The sequence below is a fragment of the Punica granatum genome, chromosome 6, assembly GCF_007655135.1.
Source record: "Punica granatum isolate Tunisia-2019 chromosome 6, ASM765513v2, whole genome shotgun sequence".
Taxonomy (NCBI): Eukaryota; Viridiplantae; Streptophyta; class Magnoliopsida; order Myrtales; family Lythraceae; genus Punica; species Punica granatum.
This window is the reverse complement of record NC_045132.1, coordinates 25,163,864-25,187,686: the sequence shown is the minus strand read 5'-3', so window position 1 is coordinate 25,187,686 and position 23,823 is coordinate 25,163,864. Positions and strand designations below refer to the sequence as shown.

The 23,823-nt window shown below is 36.7% G+C and overlaps 2 protein-coding genes across 2 annotated transcripts; one reads left to right on the top strand and one right to left on the bottom strand.

Moving 5' to 3' along the window:
- On the top strand, window positions 1-5,654 carry LOC116211227 (NAD(H) kinase 1). Its single transcript, XM_031545509.1, has 11 exons — window positions 1-255; window positions 1,052-1,205; window positions 1,297-1,416; window positions 1,770-1,957; window positions 2,271-2,384; window positions 2,578-2,672; window positions 3,278-3,384; window positions 3,722-3,795; window positions 4,268-4,346; window positions 4,533-4,840; window positions 5,100-5,654. Exons 1-11 carry the CDS (start codon window positions 229-231, stop codon window positions 5,406-5,408), a joined length of 1,575 nt encoding a protein of 524 aa, XP_031401369.1. The 5' UTR covers window positions 1-228; the 3' UTR covers window positions 5,409-5,654.
- A 77-nt stretch (window positions 5,655-5,731) lies between these two features.
- LOC116211228 (protein RETICULATA-RELATED 4, chloroplastic-like) lies at window positions 5,732-9,837 on the bottom strand. Its single transcript, XM_031545510.1, has 8 exons — window positions 9,173-9,837; window positions 8,325-8,393; window positions 7,721-7,852; window positions 7,564-7,617; window positions 7,432-7,476; window positions 6,852-6,991; window positions 6,124-6,249; window positions 5,732-6,040 (listed from the first exon to the last, which is right to left on the bottom strand). Exons 1-8 carry the CDS (start codon window positions 9,731-9,733, stop codon window positions 6,004-6,006), a joined length of 1,164 nt encoding a protein of 387 aa, XP_031401370.1. The 5' UTR covers window positions 9,734-9,837; the 3' UTR covers window positions 5,732-6,003.
- Between the last annotated feature and the right edge of the window lie 13,986 nt (window positions 9,838-23,823).

Below are 23,823 nucleotides of genomic sequence, written 5' to 3'. Positions count from 1 at the left end.
CCGCCACGCGTTGTAGCGGGGACCACCGGATCGCTTGCCGCCGTGGTCGTCGTCGATGATGTCGTCGTCTTCTTCATCTTCTTCTCCTCTTATTCCGCTCCGCTCCGAACGAACCCTATAAAAGGGGGGTAGCTCAAGCTCGCACCCAGTCAATTCACGTCAAAAAGCTTCGGAGGACTCTCTCTCTCTCTCTACGCGAAGTAGTTGGCCTCCGATTGCTCAGCAGTCATGTCTCCGAGCCAGCTCAATTCTGCTGTAATCACCTCTCTCTCCCTCTCCCTCTGTCTGATTATACTGCTGTTTCGTTGAACTTTGTTTGTGTCGGTTTGTTCCTCTCTCGCCGAAAAGTTTTCTTTTTGTGGTCATGAGTGTATGCTGTCTTTCTGTGGAGTGAAATGAATCATCACCCGGTAGCGACACAAAATTCGCCGTCTGGTAGCTGTCTCTGGAGCAAATATTGGTCGGGGCGTTTCTCTGCTGTAACCATAAATGTTGTTTGATCAGCTGGAATTTGTGTCTGACTCTCAGTTGCCTACTCTGTGCTGATATTGGTGGACAGTTTTCCGGACTATGTTTGATTGGATTGGATGCCTTGCTCCCGTGTCTTTTTTTTTTTTTTGGGTGCTTCTGCTAATCGGGGACGAATGTAGGCTATTTGTACATTTCTAGAGTGCTGAATTGGACAATTTGGTGATCAATGGTTGTGAGTATCTGGGATCCATGCTGAACTTTAGAGACTGATAAGAAGAATTGGTAGGCGAGAAGCCCGAGTATGTGGAGATTGAAAGATGAGATCTTGTTGCCTATTATTCGTACTGAAGGCATGACACTAGTGATTGTGAACTCAACAGTGTTATCAAGTCATCACGCTTCCAACAGGATTGTTTCGAGGGCGAGTGTGTATTGCGTGTGAAGCTGCAGGGGAATTTGGGAAATAGAGAAGCTAAAGATGAAAATTTGGAATTTGACATTCGTTGGATTGCCTTGTGTTCAGCACATTCATGCACCTTCTTGCATAACATGTTCTTCTAACACATGGTCACATGAACAGGGGGAGGAGAGTGTATCTACCTCACAATTGGAGAACGGGTTTATTGATCCAGTTTCATTGGCAAATTCTGAGAAAGCAGTTCAAGAGCTTCTTCAACAAACTCCAGTTCATGGGACTGATGACCATCTCATTGAATTTTCAGAGGCTCTAAGAAGTATGCGCTGCATATTATCAATAAAAATAGTAGCGTTTGTTCTTGGACCCTAAGACTTGATATCTAATGTTTTCTCTATGATTAATCTCAGCTGTTGCAAAGGCATTAAGGCGAGCTGCTGAAGGAAAGGCTTCTGCTCAAGCTGAGGCTGCGGAATGGAAACGTAGATACGAACTTGAGAGGGCAAGAAATATGCAGCAGGAGAAAAAAGGTTTTCCAGAATGAATAGCAGATCTAATACGCATTTTAGATATCACGTGATTCTTTTCATGTGATGATGTCTGTCTAGAATTAATGATATCGATCAGTATGAATTTATTAATATACGATTTCATTTCGCAAGGTCATCGCTGAAAGTTGATGATGCATAGCTAAATGCTGTTTTACCGGTAGACTATGCTAAATGGTTGACACCTTGCACAGTGTTTAACCCTTATCTGCGAGGAAAATATGTCATTTTCAAATAAATGAACTTAGGCATATTTGTACATAGTGGACATTGGCGATATGGTTCTCTTTATGTCCTGTTTGTATCTTAGAGATTGCAACAACTTCTTCTTACAGAAAAATCATCTGGAGGCCATAATGGTGATTTTTACAGTGGGAGTGCTGAAAACTTGGAAAATGGATATGCAACCAATGCACAACCTGAAAGATGCTGTGGAAAGCATGGTATCTGCTCTCATGAGGTCCTCTTTGATGGGGAAGCTGGTTCTCAAACTGGAAGAATTCAAAACAAAATGATGAGAAAGGTGACCTTCCTATTGCAATGTGATTCCTCGTATACTCCAAGCCACATCCATGCCACCCACATATTCACTGCACAAATGTGTCTTTACAAGTTCCATAGTGCTCTGTGGTTATCTTACTACTGACTTTGGGATTGCTAGACTCTTGTCAATCATTGGCCTTAATACAGATTATGTGGTTTACTTTGCAGTCCTTTTCTCATATAGACTTCACTCCATTAGATAAAAAGATTTATGCTAGACATGGCTTTTCCTGCATAACATTCGATGATACCTTGTGTACAGGAATTTACTGAAATGTTGTTTCTTGCTATAGGCATCATTTAAACTATCATGGTGTTGCAAAGGTGACCAAAGTGATCAGCACAAACATGACATTGTGTCCTTTGAAAAGGGAAATATAACCACAGCCAGCCGGAGTAGCAAACAGGTACCCTTTTGATATATATTGATTATGAACAATTTTTGGCTTTGGTCTTAAATCTAGTCGGCGGCTCTGATCTGCTGAGCTGGTTTTGACCACCATTATGCTGAATCTAGCACAAACTCTTGCTTCCAGCTATAATATTACCTTGACTGTTCTTTCCACGGGGTTTCTAACTCTGTGCCTATTATCATTGTAGATTTCTCTGAAATGGGAGTCTCCTCCGCAGACCGTGCTTATTTTGACAAAACCTAATTCTACTTCTGTTCGAGTTCTTTGCGCAGAGATGGTTAGGTGTGGATTTATATTCCTCAGCGTTTACATTTTATTTCCTAAGAATCACTAGTTTGCTGATGGTTGCCCCTTTTTCTTCTTAAGATTATTGCTTGGCATGCCTAAATAATGAGATATTTTAGGAGATTATTACTTGGCATGCCTAAATAATGAGATATTTTGCTTCTGCTGCTATATTTGCTCCAGTACTTTGCATCTACTATTTTTTACTACTATAAGATATTAACTACTATATTTGCTGCCTGTCCTACAAATAAGGAAGACATTACAAAATCTTTTGATGTATTTCTGCATGCTGACTAACAGTATGAAAGGCTTTGAATCCTTTGATTATGAAGCCAGTTTTAGATTCCAGGCACTCTCCCTGTCCATTTCGGAATTTCACTGTAGAAGATGCTTGTTGTGATGGAAGCAATTGTTACTCAAATATTGTACTTGCAAATCTTTATTATCCCAATCAAAGTGAAATTATACGGCATATCACCACTATTATGGAGGAGGTGTTTGATGATATGGCAGTAATTAATTGTAGTGCTTGTGCTGTTCTTAAAAATTGAGACCTACCCATTCATAAGCATATGGAGATAAATTCATGGGCATTGCAGATGGTTAAAGGAACAGAAGAATTTGAACATCTATGTGGAACCACGAGTTAAAGGAGAGCTTCTGGCTGAGTCTTGCTTCTTCAAGTTTGTAGAGACCTGGCAAGATGGTAAGCAAGAATATATATCCATACTGACAGGCCTGTTGATATTTATCTTTTGCAAAATTTATTGTGGCAAATTTTATATGATGCATTGACATGCAACTTGGATGCTTCCTACGTTAGCACAATTAAGTCAAGTTAATGCATTTTCACTTTTTTAATCTACTGGTTAGGGTCCTCGAGAAGCGGAGGCCTGATTTTCCATATCTTATAATAGTCTTTATGACATGTGGACAGTTTATAGGCTCTTTATGGATAAGACCAAATAGAAACTTAAGAATTTGATTTCAGATGTTAATCTTGATGAGCAAGTTTGTATTTGCCTTTTCTGTTGGCTTTCCAGATCTAGAGATTTCAAATTTGCACACAGAGGTGGACCTCGTGGTAACTCTCGGTGGAGATGGTACTGTTCTTTGGGTATGTATATTTGTTTCATTGTAAGTGTCATGAGGTATGAAGATTTCTGATAGAGATGTAACAGTTAACTTGTAACTAGTCCGATGTCATCTGAAGAATCGGTGTTATGCCTTCACTATGCTGTCTGCTCTGTTCTGATACATATTCTTGTTGATAGACCGGAATCAGACACTATTAATCGCTCCCTTTGGGTTGTGAAGCATAAAGTAGTTCTAGATAACTTGTTCAAGTGAGAGTCCTAAATTACTTCATTGGAACTGGCCACAGTGAATTGTAGCTGATCCAAATTTCAAAGCATGAACCCGTTTCATGGAATTGATTTGTATAAAAAGTGAGAACTTTCCTTGTATAACAGTAACTCTCAATCAGACAGAAATAAAAGTGGACATATCGGTACATTCATGCCAACTGCATTTTCCTAATTGTATGCTTCTTTCTGCTAATATTAAGGTTTCTTGACTTCCTTGTGCAGGCAGCATCGATGTTTAAGGGACCCGTTCCGCCTATTGTCCCATTTTCTATGGGGTCGTTGGGCTTTATGACACCTTTCTGTATCCTTTCCCCCGACCACGAATTTCTCTTTCTTCATGTTACTTGAAGTGAATACGCAGAATATCTTTCAGGCACTAGACTTTGAAACTAACGTACTTTTTTTTTTTTTAATGAATTTTAAACCAACTTACTTCTGTGGGTTTTCAACTCCCCTGCATCAAATGTGGTCTTTAACATATTCTCAGATAGTGAACATTACAGAGAGTACATAGATTCAATAATGAAGGGTCCTATCAGCATCACTTTAAGGCACCGACTGCAGTGCCAGGTCATCAGAGACTCAGCTAAGAACGAGTACGAAGCTGAGGAGCCCATTCTCGTATTAAATGAAGTTACGATAGATCGTGGGATCTCATCATTCCTCACAAACTTGGAGTGCTATTGCGACAACTCCTTTGTCACATGCGTGCAAGGGGACGGATTAATTCTATCGACTACATCTGGGAGCACTGCTTATTCTCTAGCAGCTGGAGGATCGATGGTCCACCCACAGGTGAGTTTCCCCTGCTCTTTTTCAGATATTCCAAGGCATGCTAGAACTCGTATTTGTACTTATATTCTCTGTGGCGATAGCCGGGAGAATATAAGTATCAGTCCCTCTCATTTCTTTTTCTGGCGCCCAATTTCTTCAAGCCAAGCTTGATTATGAAGGCCAGGCACTTACTTCTCGTTTGTTCTTCTCATGGACACCTAGCTTTATTCTTTAACGTTCCTCTTACTAATATATTATAAATTTGCTTGCACAATTCCAGGTTCCTGGAATACTATTCACGCCGATCTGCCCACATTCCCTCTCCTTCCGGCCTCTGATAATGCCCGAGCACGTGACCATTCGGGTCCAGGTGCCCTTCAACAGCAGGAGCCCTGCGTGGGCCTCCTTTGACGGAAAGGACCGGAAGCAGCTGGCGGCGGGAGACGCGCTGGTCTGCAGCATGGCCCCGTGGCCCGTCCCCACTGCCTGCCTTGTGGATTCAACCAGCGATTTCCTGCGGAGCATCCACGATGGGCTTCACTGGAACCTGAGGAAGACCCAGTCGTTTGATGGCCCCCGAGACCATTAACTTGGTGATGGAATGTAATTGTCCTTCTCCTGATGTTGTTCTCCTAGAGATTAAGGTATATAAATGTACGTTTACACCAAGCCCGAATCCAGTAATTTAAGCCGACAAAGCCCTTGATTGCTAGAGAATGGGAAAATTTGTCTCTAGATTTACTTATCTTTGAAGGATGTCATTTCTTTTCTTTAACATATTGTAATTGCTGAAATATCATTCGATAGCAAAATTGCGCTTCGAGAAGAGTTCGATGACAATCAGCCTTGCACCTTAAAGTTCACCCAGGCTCTTATGTTTGTTGTAAACGACGACACGCTTTTAGTACTGTCTAGATGTAATAAGAACAGAATCAAGCATTCCATTAACATTCCAGGAAATATTTCAGAATGAATCATGTTCGGTGTCTGAAACAATGATCCAAAATCTTTGCTTTCGAAATTCAAATCCTATGCCTATCAAAGAAACTGGGGGCTTTCGGGAGCAAACCTCCTGAAAATACCAGCCGATAACAGAGAGCTGGCATCAAAGAATGTGCTTTAATCAAGAAAGCCAAGAAAAGAGCATCAAAGAAAATTTGCATGCGTTGTTCGAATCCTTGGTGCTACTGTATGCCGATCAACCGAGCATAATCTACCCACCTGCAAAACATCACAAGTCCTAAGCAACTATGGACTGAGAAAAATGCGATGGAGATTTTTCTAGAGAGGGGCAAGAATCTTACAATAACGAGCCCAAATACGTATTCCCGGTCCTAACAGCAAAGCAGAGAGCACTCAGCATTATCTTGTTCTGGTGCAGCAACGGCTCCAACATCCTCTGTTCGATCACACCCGCAAGAACTTGGTACCTGTAAAATCACAATCACAGATTTACACCTTGAGTAGATGCTTTAGCATACTCAAAATTTACGATTTTGCTCGAAGAGGTGGCGTTATTTTGGAGGTGGTCACTCAAGAATGTGAATGGTCCAGAATGAGACGACACAGAAACTCCAGCGAGTGTTTCAGTTTCCTCTATATGGCCCGGGGGGGGGGGGGGGGGGGGGGGGGGGGGGGGGGGAAGACCGGTACCGATGTTCGCATAGGACCACAAATCAGAAGCCGAGCCTGATAATCGCTTGGGCAACTCAAACCACAAATTTTCAAGGCCGACTATTCTAATGGCAAGAAAGAAGACCTTTTGAGAAGTCGAAAAGCCAAAGAAAGCAAGTGCGGCTTTTTGTTTCCGTGCCAAAAAAAGCAATCCATAGAGTGAAATTTCGCATGTAACCATCAAATCAACGAGCATGAGAAAATCTATTTCCAGCTGGAGCTGCTTGATTTTTATACATGATATTGACAGGCCGAAGAATTTTCACATAGCACTGAGCACTCCAAACCTACCCCCGGGGTCACACCAGAAATCAGATTTATTAAGATACTGAAGTTAGTAAATCAAAGAACAGCTTACCTGAGGTTACTGGAAACAGCCATATAGACACCATAGCCAACACTTGTCGATAGTATGGGCAAAGTTTCAACTTCTCCTGCAGCATCCTTATCAACGGCCTTCCTTGCATTAATCAGGCAATTTGTAACTGCAGTTCCGACCTGAAGAAGAACAACGTATCATATTAGATTAAATCATGTTCACAACAGGGAGAAGAAAAAGAAAACTATATATTCTTTTCTCTGTAGATGCAAGGCCTACCTATGTGAGAGAAGACATTCGCCTAATCATTTGCCAATGAACGAGTACCCTTGGATTGAACAAGTTTTAAAATCGTCTGGAAAAAATTTCCAGTTTTCCGCCATTTACTTTTGGAAGATGACCAAATCAAATCAAAGCAAAGGCATGTCGAGGGACAAAGTACAATATACAAGGAAACCAAGGCAAAAGATCAAGTGAAGTGCAACTTCTAACACTTTTTTCCCTTAAATTTGGTTTTGAATCGAGGAAAAATTAGAAGGTAAAATTAAAAGGCCGATAATTTTTCCAGTACTACATAACTATGCAGTAGAGCTTCCTTGAAATAGTGGAGGGAACTCACCAACGATGAAGAGGTACCCACTGCAAAAAGCTTTGCACCATTACGCTGCAAGTCAAAGCATTCATATAAATTATGTGGACATATGCTTGTTAGTGCAAAAAATTGTATGGAGAAGTAGGATTAAAAGCTCACCACTATGGCACCGGTTCTTTGTAGGAATGAATATGAAGTTCCAGATAGAGCAACCTGCCCACAAGTTTCAGGATAATTTTCATAACTACATCTCAAAGTCAAATAGTTTTCCAAGGAGTTTCTTCGGAAAACATAAAAAAGGGGGATGAAAATTAACCTGGAAGGCATTATCAGGGCAGTTGTGGAAGAAATTTGCAATGGTTCCTGCACCAGTAGCAAGTGCGGGACGTAGAGAGACAGTCGGAGCAGGAAGGTAAACGAGCATGAAATCTGCAAGAATTGCCATAACCTGAGAAATCACATGAACATAAGTATATCAAAAAGGGTGAAATAATTAATATTGCTATGAGTGAAAAGCAAGAAAGATTATTCCTTATCATAGATAGCATGCACGATAAGTAGGGGTTCATGGTGCGGTTCAGTTTGCAAACCAAACCGGACCATTTCTGAACCGCAAAATGGTTCGGTTCGGTTACTTGAGTACTGGTCCGAGCCGAACCATTTGACCACAGAGAACCGAACCATTTCGAACCGGTTATTTTGGTTCGGTTTGGTTCTCCAGTCGATCCGATTCTTTTTTAACAACCTGATATCGCGGTTCGAATGGTTCGGTTTTTGGTTCATTTTTGAACACCCCTAACGATCAGTAGGAAGGAGGATATTTGATCAAATCAAGCTTCCATAGAAGATCGAAGCTCACTGAGAAAATAAATTATATGGTGGAATAAATTAATAAATATGGCAAGGAAGGAGATCCATACCACGTCGCAAAAAACAATTTCTATCTCGTTGAAGAAATTCTCTCTGCGGCGTTCATACTCTGCTGCAGTCTACAGAACGAACCATAAAAATTAAACTCAGCGATCCGATAAATGAGCAGACAATTGTGCATGCAACTTTGAATACAAACTGTAGGTAGAAAGCTTGATACACTTCAAAACCACGAATTGGAAAACCATGACAAAGTAGAATCCCGACATATCTCCAAAAGGGAAAGCCAAAGAAGAGAGAGAGAGAGAGAGAGGGATGCTCTTAACACTATGCAAAGGGATGTCAAATCTTGCATTCTGTCTGGAAAAAGAAATGCATGCTAAGTGAGTGGCCTTAGCTCGATTCCAAGAAAAAATTCTTCCCATAAGAAAACAACATAACGATGCCAAGGTCATCATGATTGGACAACCTCTTCATGCATTTTCGCAAACATCAGTGTTCTAATCTGCCATAATCAATCAATTTAACAGCTTTTCTACCCAAACTTTTCACCTTTATCATAAGCCAATCTTCGTTCCAGTTCCCATGTTACCAAAAACATTACTTGGGCATGTCGCCATAAAGAAAACCCAAAACCACCTTCAGACATCCCATTTATTGGTCACCTCTGCCAAGGAGAAACTCGAATCCACAAACATTCCATTTATACCGATTTAATCACAAATTCAACCAAAAAGAGAGCATAGCAGGAGCACACTGTATTCGATTTGAAGAAACTGGAAAGGTGCTACCTTGTCTCCCAAAACACACTTCAAATCTCATTTCCAAGCCATAGGAATTGAACCTCAACCAATAGATTTCATCGCATCAATCGACAGAATGCAACCGCAGAACTCACCTTCGTGAAGATCCCGACACCACATTCCATGCCAACCTTCGCCAAGAACAGATCATCCGCCAACAGCCTCTCCTTAAACCCCCCGAACTGGAGCAGCCATCTCAGCAGCGGTGACTTCTCGAGCTCGAGGAACTTCGAGACCACCGCCCCGGGGATACGCCCGGCCTCTACAGCAGCTGCCAGGTCCTTGGGGAGGCTCTCCAGTGCCCGCCCCGCTTGCGCCAGTACCAGGAACGCCTCTTCCCTGTTCTTGTCGCTGGCGTCGTCTCCGCCTCCGCCTCCACCTTCGCCGCCGCCTCCTCCGCCAGAGTTGTTGTGGTTGCTCCCGCTGTCAATGTAGCCACCCCCGCTGAAGGGGACGAAGATGGGTCGTTGAATTCGGGACTGGAAAAGAGGGAGGATGGAAGAAATGGGGGTGGTGTTGGTGGTGGAGGTGGCGGGTATGGAGAGGCGGAGGTGGAGGAGGGAGGCGGCCGGGCGATTGGAGAGGCGGCTGCTGGCGGTGGCGGTGCGTCTGGGAAGGGAGAAAGAGGGATTGTTGAAGCAGGCGGCGATGGCCATTGTAATGGGTGGCTCCTCCGAGGCTGTCCCACACTGTTCTGTTCCCGCCTCCCTCCCCACGCTGTGTCCGACGACACTTTTGAGCTTTTCTCCCAAAGTTGTTTGTGCTTTTGGGGCAAAAGCTTTCTTGCGGGGCCCCAGTGGCGTTGGTTGGTGGGACGGAGGGTTTGGCGGCAAAGTTCTACTCTCAGCTGGCACCGCGTGGGGCTCACACTCCAAATTTTGCATAAATAAAAAGAGTTAAATTTTTACCTTATTACTAATATAATAATCATCCCATTATCACGACCGTTGATGTTCAGATATAATTAAAATCTTAAAAGGAGGATGCTATGCCTTTATCTAGCAACGATTTCTTGGAAATTAAAGAGCAATAGTTCAATGAATAATTGATCTTTAAGGACTATACATTAGATGACAGTTTTAGTGAATGTAGATTTAAAATATTATTTCTCTTCTCTCATCGGCCATTTTAGATGTGATTTATAAAAGTAGTACCCAATTCAACCTTGAAAATGGTAAACATCAATAGGAGAGAAATGATTTTATTTTGAAACTTTTTAAATAGTTTTTTTTATGTGTTACTTAAATTTTCATATTTGTATGATTGCATCATCTTGATTAAATTGTATGAAAATTAAAGTTTAGTAATTGTCTTGAACAAGTTTTACTTTATTTCATTCATTTATTTCCTCCTCTCTAGAATAATTCCAAGGAAACTCATCTTGACAATTTTTTTTTTGACAAGCACATTTAATTTTCTCATTTCTCTTGTCTAACATCCTCTCCCCTTCTAGCCATGTTCTACGTTTTCTTTTCCTCTTATGCGTGACTGTACTTTTTCCATCTACTTCGTTGAAAGATTTTCGATGGCTTGATCCCAATGGATCAAATGACAAACTTAGTATTTGTGCCATGAGGAAAATGGTCGTCCGCTCTTACTAGTGATGATATCCTCAGTGTTAACAATCCGGATTGGACATTAAATTGAGAAGGACATGGATTCATGGGTTTATAGTTTCAATCGGGGTTCAATGAGTCCATCCGATCAAGTCTGTTTCTCATAACAAATACTCAAACGAATTACTACAAGATAGTAATATCTTTGTAGTTCATTTCAATTTTAGGATTGATCAACAAATTATTATTACTCTAATACAAGGGGACGAGGTCAAGCGGTATGCATTTCATACCCAAAAACTTTTATATTCTAAAAAAATTACATATTTTTCTATAATTTTTATGATATTATTGATATTTGCCCCCACCTCCTTGAGACTTTACCTTTTTGTTGGCCCCCTAATTGAAATTTTTTTCACCTTCCTATTCGCTTTAAAAGACTCACCTCTTCTCGATTTCAGATTTTGAGTCAATCATTGGTAATTGTAATGGGTATAATGAATTCGATGATATTATTTCACCGTGAATGCATACTCTTTCGCCTCCAAATATGTGTATGATGCATCGACGAAGAATATTCAAGATCTTATTAAAAATATTTTCAAATTTAGATCGACATAAATAGTAACAAATAAATTTCCTCATAAGTATTATTTTGCATATTATAACTACCATTAGCTCGAAAAAAGCTGTTCAAATGAAAAGGAAATTACAGTAAACTTTCCTATGTAGACTATATCAGTCTATAAGTAATGCCGAAAAGGGCCAAAACCTCAATTGCTTAAATAAACAACAAATTACTAAAACACAAAAATAAGGAGGTGGGCTGTGGGGAACACGCGCTTAGAGCGAGCGTGAGGAAGGAGCGATGGGTAGGCGGCGGAGTTCGCGGATTCATAGATAGCGAGAGGCTCTCCGCTTTGAAAGATCCGCTCATTTAGGTCTCCCTTTATCATTTTTCTCGTGTTTTTTTCCTCGTGTTTATTTTTTTTTCTCTCTTTTTTCCCCTTATAAAAATTAAAAATTTATCACTTGCATGTTTTGAACACTCGACACGAAATGAAGTCACCCCCACCTTACCAACTCTTTATAAATTTTGTATTTATTATTATATAACTCCTTGCAAGGGAGTGGGTTATAGTGGTTGTTCAACATGTTTTCCGTGAAGAAAACTCAAGCGTGTAATTTAATCTCCGTTTTGGTGTTTATGTTATTTTCTTTGTTCCTAATAGCTTAAATTCTCTATTGTTAGACGATCTTGTAGAGGTCGTTGTTCCCCGCTTTGCATTTCTTAGTTATAATCAGTTCTTGGTATTCGGCTCCATTTGTCTATTGAAAAAAAAAATGACTAGTCTTTTATAAAAACAAAAAGGGAAAAATAAAATTACTCGTCCCAAAAAAACTTAAAAAGAAAATGAGAACGATTAAGTTAACTCATTGTTTACTGAAAAGGAAAATTAGAATTTTTTTTTTTACCTCGGAGTGATAGATGAGAATTGAAAATTTAGAATTACAGACCATTATCTCCATGCCTATTGTTTGTGCTTGAGCTAAGTATCATTTTATCATATCTTATATGATGCTTTAGAAATAAGTACAATTAATTTTGGATAATAAATTCACGAGATTTCCTAGACAGATGGTGAAATAGCCAGAGATTCTGATACCAGCTATCTATCACATATAATTAGTAGCTTGCCGAAAGTTTTCAAAGAAATAGGAGAAAATATATACGTTTTACTTGGTCCAAATAATAGATATATTAACTTGGATTTCCAGCAAAAAAAAAAAACATATATATATATATATATATGTACGTATATGGACGGCTAATTAAAGGCAAGGCAACATTGTTTTGATCGCCAACCACACATGTGCATTCCCATTTAAATTCCACCTCATAGTTCGGTGGCACAGCTTCAACCTAGAAATTTATGTCATAATAACCTTATAAAATTTTTCCTCTTCTCAAACTTTAGTTTCCCGTCGTAAAAAAATGCGAAGATTCACAAGTCCCGAATATGGTGATTTACTTTTCGTGGCCATTTTATGGAGTGTGTCTTGATTAGATTGAGATAGGTAAAGGAAATATTTTTTATCTTGATATTAGAGGTGAAGAAACAAAACTTACATCGGCGCAACTGTTTTGTGATTCAAGACGTAGACATTATTATTTCTTTGTGGCCTAAGACAGGATGAGTATATGTCCACATGCATTCTAAACCTATCGGTTCTTGTCGCCTTTGTTATCTGATCCTCATGGCCGTTTCAGAGTTCCCTTTAATAATTTTCTTTTAGGTTCGGTTTGGTGGATTGCCTTTTAAATTACCTAGCAACCTGGATTACTACCCAGATAAATTACCACCTCTTAAATGGCCGGTGATATTATATTGCAGTGTTTGGTAAGCACATGTAATCTCACTGGTAATCTGTATTACCTTGTTTGTTTTAACAAAAGGATTACCGTAAACTTTTTTCCTTTTACAAAAGTATTCTCAAGAGAAATAACAAGAAGCGCTAATCTGAACCTATACGAACTTATCATATTCAACAGGAAAGGAAAAGATGATATATTTGTTTAAACAAAGCAAACCTAATACTTAAATAAAATTAAATAAATCAAAATTGCCATATATTTAATTGCTTTTGCCTCTTCATAATACTTGCATGCTGAAAGATTGTCCATTCTTTGCAGAGGAAACAGAACAATTTTTGTTTTCCCAATGTTCCTCATGTCTGTACCACAAATTTTATAAGAAGAACATAGCCTTGCAAGTGAAAGAAACAAATCGTTCATTTGGAAGTATTCCAAATCGCTTTCAATTATTCGAGCTACAAAATTTGGAGATCGAAAAGCACCTGAATCGGGGAGAAACTTGGCCGGCGAATTCGAGGATGGGGGAAAATTCGAGATGGACTCGTGAGAAAGAGAAGCAGGAGCTTTGAAGAGCCGAGGAGGTGTGCGGGAGAGCAGACGTGAGAATGAACGATCGATAGGATTTTGGAATGGTAATTTGGATTCCTGATAATTTTTTTCCAGCCAAACGTGATAATCCAATGGGCCCTGAAAATTTTAAAAGAGATATCCGTAGATTACCGGCTACCAAACACAACCTTAGTAATATTCTCACTCGCCAAATGCAAGGGCTCTGCAGCGTTTAGTAGTGGTGTTGTTTTTTTTTTTTTCTAATACAAAATTTTCATAATACGCGGTATTACTTATCAGAGATCAATTATGAAAATCCGTCATGCAACGTAATTTTATATGCATATCAGAAGTTTTTGTTTATCATTATTTTTTGTTTTGAATATTATATTGCCATTGAATGGATTCATTCCAAACAAATGGGAAGTCAAAATCAGTCATAATGAAACCTAACAGGAGCAAAAGGTAGTCAAAATTCATTGCAAACAAATAGGAAGTCAAAAATCAGTAATAATGAAACCTAACAGATACCAAGATAGTCAAAATCACCTTTCTTACCCATAAAATCGGACGTTTCTACGACTTTACGGGCCTTGGCGAGTCAGATCGTATGGATATAAATCATCTTATATCCCACAAATATGAAAAGGATAGCGGGTGTTTATCTTTTTCATTTTATAAATCATCTACAGTATATATATATATATATATATAAAAGTTATATAAATGAATCCTCCGCTCCTTCAACCTGCGAAAATTGCTTAATATGTAGCCAAATTTTATTTTTAGAATGATACTAATATAAAAATAATATCTTATAGTATTTTTAACTAAATGCACGTATCGATAATGACAATTAAAATTGAGATTATATTATTGGACTTAATTTCTTTTTTGAAGAATTTTATTGGAATCAATTTCATTTATAAATGATGTATTAAACATTACCTTAATGTGTTTCTTTAAGTATATAAAAGGTACATCCATCTCTCAGGTGTCACTTTCTTTATTTCATAAAATCTTCTAGAAACTCGATTTTTTGACTGCGTTCAACGGAAGGCAAATCCGTTTCTTTGCCATTTCGGTCTCTGAATGTGAGTGGGACCGACGGACATGGGGACAAAACCTATCGCCAACCGAGGGGACAGGGACAGTACCACTTCATCATTTGTCATTTGTCTAATTAATTATATTAGGTCAGCACCCTTTCATTAATCTCCAATATTGTTGGATTAGTTGCTAATTCGGCCATCGATTCTATGCTTACGCCACGCGGTAGACTTAATCGCCTACGCGGGGAACCAGATCGGAAGATTCGGGAAATATTCCTGCAATCTAGGAAATAACAGGAGCTGCATGCGTATCGTCCAGTCGACTATCTGAATCATACTCATCTGATTTCACCCGAATCTCCAACCCGAGCTGAAACCGCAAAGCTCCCCGCCTTCTAGTCTTGGATCTTGGATTAGCCCTGCCCAAAAAGAGTACAAACAGAGTTAGAGGACATAGGGCCCTTGATCTCTGAAAATTTGGATACTGGAAGCAGCCCAATACATACTAATTGGACCTCGAACAGGCCCAGGCTATGACAGCTTGGCCCATGGGCCGGATCTTGGCCTGATAACTCTCATATTCGTTTTGGTTTTCTCACATCTCATCGGTGTCATGCACGAATGCTTTTGTGGAGACATGTACGTAGCGTGTGAACAAAAAAGGGTTAGCAATATCATGCGACGATATTGGCATCTTTTCAGACTTCGTTGTGTAGGAATTATCGGACGATAACTATCCCGTGTACTAACGGGAATATGAACGGGCATAATTGGCATGGCAGACAGGAAAATCTATCCGAACATATTAACTATATATGGCTTTTAGAAAGCTCACGAGACCACTACGCATAGTCAGGGATCAATCATTGTCCTTAATATTAAGGCCTAACATGAGCTTCACATGTGCACTCGCACCCCATCCTTGTCAAAAGATACCAGAGGAAACTAATTAAACCGTTTGTTGATAGTGTGTGTATATATATATATATAAATATGTGACCGGGTGTTGAGTAAACAAGATATGCACTGGACAGCTCATGAGTCATAATTAACACTGATAAATCGTGGGATGAAGTCAACGAAGAGCATCGATCATCGATCACGTCATCATCTAGGATCTCTCTAGTACGACATCACATTTGGTACTTTTAATTTAAACGATTAGTACTTCAATTCAAGTATTTAATATTTTTAGTGATAGTTATTAATACAAATATTTTTTACTTCTACTTCCAATTTAAGCGTTTAGTATTACGGTTGAAGTGTTTAGCATTTTGTACAATCCATCTCAAATAATAGAAGTACTAAATACTTGAATTGAAATATTAAATATTTGAACTAAAGTATCAAGTGTGATACCGTAACTCAATGTCGTGATAGAATTTCCCCATCATCTATATACCTTTACATCATTCGTAGTGGAAACACACATGGAACATATATTGTGATAATTTACGCTGCGTTTGGTTTCATAATAGAATTTTAAAATCAAATTTTGATTTTAAAAAAGAGTGGTATAAATGAAGCATACTCTTTGACTTTGTATGAATTATGTTATTTTGTTATGAAAAAAGTGGTATCAATGGAGCGCACTTTTTGATTTTGTATGAATTATTTTATTTTATTATTAATAGAATTAAGTTAAAATTATATTTTTAAAATTATACTCACAAATCAAATAAGACATTAATATTTCTTTGACTTTCTGGTCGGAACAACAAAAAAAAAAAACTCGCGCAAAACGTGCAACAGTGAACCATCAACCATTATTATATATTAGAGAGAAAGAAACCTAATTTGTACTTCTCCAACGGGCATTGGGAGTTTTGAGTGTCAATGAAAAGAGTCGACAAAAAAGAAATTATTAGATTTATAAGAGATTAATTAACGTAACTTATTAGTTCGAGATTTTGAATCAGAGATTGATCCAATTGCTTATAAGAGAAAAGATATAATACAAATTTTGTGATTATTGTACGGTTACTTAATGCGCAAATAACTTTTAACCGAATATTTCAGCATCTAACTATTTATTACTCTTAGGCAAAAAGAAAAAAAACTATTTATTACGCACATCTTTGACTTTGTGCAATATGGTAATTAATAATAAAAGATCATCTAATGCTTGTAAAAATTTATACATCAGTGAATACAAAAAAAAAAAGATATATATATATATATATATATACACAAACCAGTCGATCATATATTCAATAATAAATATATATGTTCACAATCAAGAGAGGAAATAGTATAATGGTGCAGCTCTCGACTGGTGATCAAGAGATCTCAGATTCGATGTCCCTTTATTAGATATTTATGAATTTTATTTCAATATATTAGACTCATGGTCTCCTTCGTAACCGAATATATATATATATATGTTCACATTTCAGATGTGAAAGCAGCTTCCTTGGATTCCTTTGGCGACATATATAGGTCACAGATTTGTCCGGCGCGATAATCGGACGGTTGGGAAACTCTACTCTATACGTGTATTTGCAGGTACATGATATCATGAATTACAAGACGCCTTCCTCATTTGATGATGTGATAAAATTTGCCTTTTTTCGTGTCCAATATAGCATTACACAAACACACACACACACACATACATACATATATATATATATATATATGAGGAAAAAGTGAAAAGCAAATTAATTATTTTGCTCATATGTTTGTCCTGTTAGGACGTCAAAACATACATATGATCCGATTCCGGTCCTAAAATTATTGGCTTCTAACGGAAATAAGAGGGGCCAGCATGCATCCCTCGTGAACACCTTATAAGTGTATTTAGTTTTAGAGTTAAGTAAAGTTGAATTTTGATTTTAATTAGGTTGTAATGATTGTATTGTTGAATTATGATAAAAAGTAAGAAAAATAATGAATAGTTGAAAAAAAGTAATGATTGTATTGTTGAATTGTGAAAAAAGTAATTGATAGTTGAAAGAATTTAATATTAAAATTTGAATTAAATGGTTAAAAAAATTTAAAAAAGAGAAAAATAATAATTGTATTATTGATTTTTGTTATGTAATGAATACAGTTAAAGTTAGAGTTAAAATTTTTAAGACATAATTGCGAAATTAAACGGAGCGATAACGTTTGAGCGAAATCAATGTCTCATCAATCACTTTGATAGGTGTAAAAACATAATTTGCCAGAGAGATTTCTGAAGTCTTTGGTTCTTTCATGAATAGTTATCGTAAAATGCTACCGTACATGGCATGAATAGGAGAATTCCCATAAACTGGGATAATTGATATAATCTAAGGTAATAAATCCTCGTGTATGAAGTAATTTTCACTTTTTGTAAACGGTGGCAGCTTTAACTAAGCCAAATATTTCGGCCTCTAGTGAATCGAGGTAGACCGTATTTGCATATAATGCCTATATTGTGGGGCTAAACGATAATATACTAAATAATGGGAGGACTCGGTGCCCCAGCGATTACTTTTTACCTAAATTTATCAAATTATCCTCAATATCTTTAATTATATTAGAGGAAAGTAAAATAAAGGATTACATGTAAGTATAAAAAGTATAAAACTACTCTAATTTTGAATACACGCGTCTTTTCTTTCTCTTCTCCCTATATTTATAGGTGTCTTCCCTCAACTTCCTCTCTCCGTTGTTTCCTCCCTATCTCACTATCTATTTTTAATTCCACCCACGATATATTTTGCTTTTAATGAACTCAATTTTTTTTAATTCGTTAAATAAACTGAAATTTTCAGAAGCAGTAAAATTGTAAGTCATTTTTTTATTTACAAGATATTTATTTAACAAAAATTTAAATTTCATAGGACGCGGGGTGTAAAATCTACTTAATTAATTAATACATAACACAATCTTTAGTGACAAAATCATAAGTCTATGCTCGGTTCAAACAGTTCGGTATTTATTCTTCTTAAATAATGTTTCAGATTCGAGTCTTATAAATGAAGAAAATTTATAATTGATGGAGTTTTAGTCCGTAATAGGCTACTTAGACTAAATTAATACCTTTAGATTTTCGGATAATAATTTGCACAATGAAAAATCATAATTACTTAAATTTTTTCCTTTCAAATTCCTCAGTCATAAAAGAAATGGATGAATTGCAAGTCGACGACTTATTATAATTTGTTCCACCTTCCTTACAGTAAATGGGTTTGTGGGAAAAAGTAAATAAAAAGGTCCAAATGGTCAATTGATTTTTTGTCGTATAACATTATAATTGTATTGTAGACCTTATAATTGGTTTGGATAAAGCCTGTGTAAAAGTAGAGAAATATTTTCACCTAAAAAAAAAGTAAAGAAATACTGATCGAGGTGTCGCTATATGCGATGCTTCGATTTGATTGAAACATGTTTAGTTATATGTAGAAGGTTTGAAAATAATTTGTGCATTGCACATAGACATACAAAATAACATTTCTTTTATGTGAAGAAAAATGAATTATTTAAATATTGAGCAAATTACTCAAATTTCAAATAAATTATCAGTGGCCAATCATATTAGGGGTTTGAATAAAGTAGAATAGCTTATGTGAATTGAAAGCAAAATTTTTTTAAGTTAAAAAGGAAATCATCGTATCATTTTTAATGTTTGCATCTTAATTTTTTATTTTTTTTTCGGTATAAACCCTGGTATCCGAAAGGCCAATTGAGTCATTACTAATCTAATCGAGCCAGATCAGTCCACTAAGAAGTCATTTTCTATAATTTTACTATTATAAAGAGAGAAAGAAGTAATTTATCTCACTTTCACTTGCCAAAATGCTCATGCTATTTATTATTCAATTAATAAGAATTATTAAATTGAGGTTAGAAAAGTAAATTCAAAACATAACTGCTCATTATCTCTTTCCACGGTCCTATTTTCTCTCTTCATTTACTTTTCCAGTCTCTCCTCCGATAGTTTTTCACATTACTTTCCTTTCTTTTTTTTTTGCTGGATTATGTTGATAAACATTAAAATGTGCTTAATATCGCATGTAATAATAAAAGCATTTATTTAAAAATATATATATTTCTCTCATGCAATTTTTCTCTCTCTTTTATATCGTTAATTTTGGTAAAAAATAAAAATTAATTAAAGTTTTAGAAGTACGCCTAGTTGTAAAGGTGCATGTATCACCGCGTTTAACACGAGTACGAACTCTTTATATATTTATAGAAAAAGGATCCAAAACAAAAGGACGTGAAGGACCATCTTCCTTTCCCATGTGCTATGTTCATTCATTACTGATTTCAGGCGATCACTGTCGCCTATTGTCCCGATTTAGACGACTAGCACTTCAAGCTGGTAAGAAAAACAAGATATTTAACGTCAATCCAATCAGTTGTTTATTTATTTTTTATCGATATTTGACATACAAATGACCTAATTAATTCATTTACCCGTATTATGCCAACGAAGAATTGTACTTAGGGCTTAATCAATGAAGAACCAGTAACTCCATCCTCTTATACGTTAATTTCGGCCTTTTCCGATTCGTTCTACCAAAGCAAGAAACAGCAAATTAAGATATTATCGTATTTATTGTGTCGTAGAATCTTTCCCATATCGTTCATGTTGTAATCTATATATATATATATATATATATATATAGATACAGAGATATAGATTAGGACCACTTATGTATATGAAATAATGCCAAACAGAGGTGATCAGTCATCATAACAGGACCTTATAATTAATAAGGTTGAATTATTGAAAATGACAACACAAAAGTGAACAAGACAGAGGGAGAATTCTCCTTCCCTTTGAACGTTGTTTATGAGCACGGAAGAAAGAGAGTGATAATACTATACACCTTTCTCGTTTAATATATGTTTTTTTTATATTAATATTGGGACCATTCCTCTCCCCTTTTTTTTTCTTTTACCTTTTTTTTTCTGGGGTCATGATTTCGTGAAATTAATAAAATCCAGTCCAATCTCTCCCCAGATCGTCCAAGTGAGATATCTATACTATACGGGACATGGCGCACCATCCATGGCCTCCCTATAGCCAACGATTCCCTTATAATCTAAGCCAACTTCGTGTTGGTGTCCACTCCTTTTCGAGATATACATGTATGTATGTATGTCTGTATATATATATATATATATTTCCCATATTTGTTGGAATATTTTTATTTTCCAGAAAAAAGCCAAAGCAACCCACGTGGATACGTAAAATCATAGATATGGTTGTCAAGAACAACGACTCCATATATAAGCAGCTAAGCTAGCAACAACAGTCATCCGTCAGCATATACGTAGATGCTGTAACCGGTAGTTAATCATTAATATATAGTATACGTAGTAGTTCTATCTAGGGTTTAATTCTACTCCAAAACTTGAATCAATTATATTGAAAATATGCTATTTCTATCCACGTAGGTTGGTTCATATGATTGAGATTTAATTTTGTTCCCCTTAAAAATGATTTTGGGTTCGAGTACTCTTACAAAAAAATCTATGAATATTGGAAGAACTTTACTCATTGATGAACCGGCTCATCTTGAAACTAAATTAGTTTGGACCATTGAGGTTCCGAATCTATATCAGATTATGCACGACAAAAAATTTGCATTACTCTTTTGTCTAGCATGCGAACAGGGAATTTTAGCCATCTTTGTTTTGGAAAAGTGTAACTGTATGTTACAGAAAACAGATTCCCCCACCCCTTGTTCCGTTTGCTTGCTGGAGAAATTCAGGCTTCGATCGAACTCATACCCAGTTGGTTTAATGGGAATTGAATGAAATATTAATTACGAAACACCTTTTTGGAGAAAGGCTGGAATAACTATCAGATGATCTCGCAATGTGATTCCCAGCTGATAAATAGAACTTTTCCAGTCTCCTTCTCTAGATAAGCATTCCGGAGTTGTAGTGGGATCTATCATCGTTTAACGGTCCAGAGGGATGACCAAGGGAACAACTGAGGAAAGAGACGGTAGAATTTTCCTTGGGTTGTTCGTAATATGACGATACATATAAATCTTTTCTATTGAGAAGGCGAGTTCGAAGATGTGGATTATGGAGATATATAGTTCGAGGGATCTCAGTTAAAGAGAGTTAGGAGTTATTGATGAATCTGAAGATGGAAAAGAAAAATCTACACCACTCGGTTCGCACATGAAAAAGAAACGAGGATAAGATTGTGAAACATCGATAATTAACCCAGTTGCGTCATGCATGAGCTTCTCATGTATATATATGATAAATCGGACGTGGTCCATGAAAGATCCTATACTCATTAGCAATTAGATTCCCATGACGATGAGGTTTCTGTAGAAAAATGACGTATTAGATGAGCTGTGTGCAGAAATACTCACGCGGCTCTCATAATCCGATCTATCACTATTAACAGAGACCAGTGACCACATGTTTATTAGTACATACATCTGAGCAAATTATATTTTTGAATTTTTCGATGATAATATATTTGAAATTTTTTTGGGTGGAATATGTTTGAATTTTTTCCTGTGTAAATATCGGGAAAAAAAATATATATATATATATATATATATTTTGTCCGTAACAGAAATATATATATAGTTGACTGCTTGAAGTCGAAGATATCCATAAGTAAAGCTCCTATTTATGGACCTTGACATTAATTATAAGCAAACCACTGATTTTATGTGAGATATGCGAATAATCATTAGCGAGTTGAAAATTATTATTAATTTCCTGGCTAATTGAATCCGAAGCATCATGTCCTTGCTTACCCTTTTCTGCTCCCTCTTATAAAAAAAGAAAAAAGAAAAAGAAAATGTCAACAATATAGGAAGGGGATTTAGTGTAACTGTATAAATCGCCGCCTAGGATCATGAGATCTCGAATTCGATTCTCGTCAATGGGTTCTGTGCTCCTTTATTTAGTTTTGCTATTTCTATTTTCGTATTAGAACATAGACCTCTCTTATAACAAAAAAAATTTGTTAACTTTGAACTAAAAGATTAAGCCCAGTTTGGATTTGGAGTTCAATAATTTTAACTTTAACTTTAACTTTAACTCAATACACTACACAACAAAAATACACATTTCTCAATTCAAAAATTTTAACTTTAACTTTAACTCAACACACTATACAACAAAAACATACATTTCCCAAGTCAAATTTATAATCACATCTCATTTGTCATTTTCCACAATCAAAATCAAAATCAAAATCAAAGTAACTTTAACTCTGAATCCAAACGGCCTGTTTACATTTATTAAAGTACAAGGCAGGGATATAGTTAGGATTTTCATCCAGTGGGGGCAAAAATATCACTTAACATAGATAGTGCATAAATATTTTTTTCAGCGGCGGCAAAATACTTAATTTTACATAGAAAAAAACGTAAATAAGTATACTTATGGGGGAAAAATTGAAAAGAACTCAAATTTCGTGGTGGGCAAGTGCCCCCCTGGAGCCGATGTGGCTCCGCCCCTGGTACAAGGGATGGTCATGGAAACCTGCGGTAAAAGGGAATTATCAATACCAATGTGAGTTGGTAGAAGTAGTTCGACACTCATTCTCTTTAAAAAAGCTCTCAAATTCAAATGTCGTGAATGTGAATAAATAAAATTTTTGATTGTAGAATTTTATTCCTTAGATGGCAGGCTAGAACTTGGATTTAACTGGTCAGATACCTGATGTGCACATAAAATTTCATGGATAAGGATAGAATTTATGAGAAATTTTTGGGACCAATCATAAAATTTTCAGTCAGCTGTCTAAGTACAAAATATTTATTCTAATACACAAGATCGAGTAAATGTCTTGTATTTGAGAATGACTGAATCTTCAGTCAAGCATTGTCCTAGAATTCCCGTTCGGTTCTTGGTCATGCAATTTTACTTACGGGGAAGAGTTACATTACGCACTGGAGGGAGAATTGATAGGATCTCCAATATTATCTCCCTCCAATATTATAAAACGAGCACGAAATAAAAAAGACAAAATATGAATGGAGGTTTTGATCAATGATGTGTCCACTCGTCGAGATATGGCCGATCGTGGAAAAAGATTGCTGGACAAAAATGGAGGCGCCTCTCTTAATGATGTTTCACTTGGATAATTCTTTGTTATGTTAGTTTCCAAATTATAACAATTTTTTTACTATTAGAAAGGAGAAAGTTTTGTATGTAACAAAGTTATCATGTAATAATATCACAAACTAATAAGAGTTTATTATTTTATTTTTTAGTATGTAAAAAAAAATTCATTATTGTTAAAAATA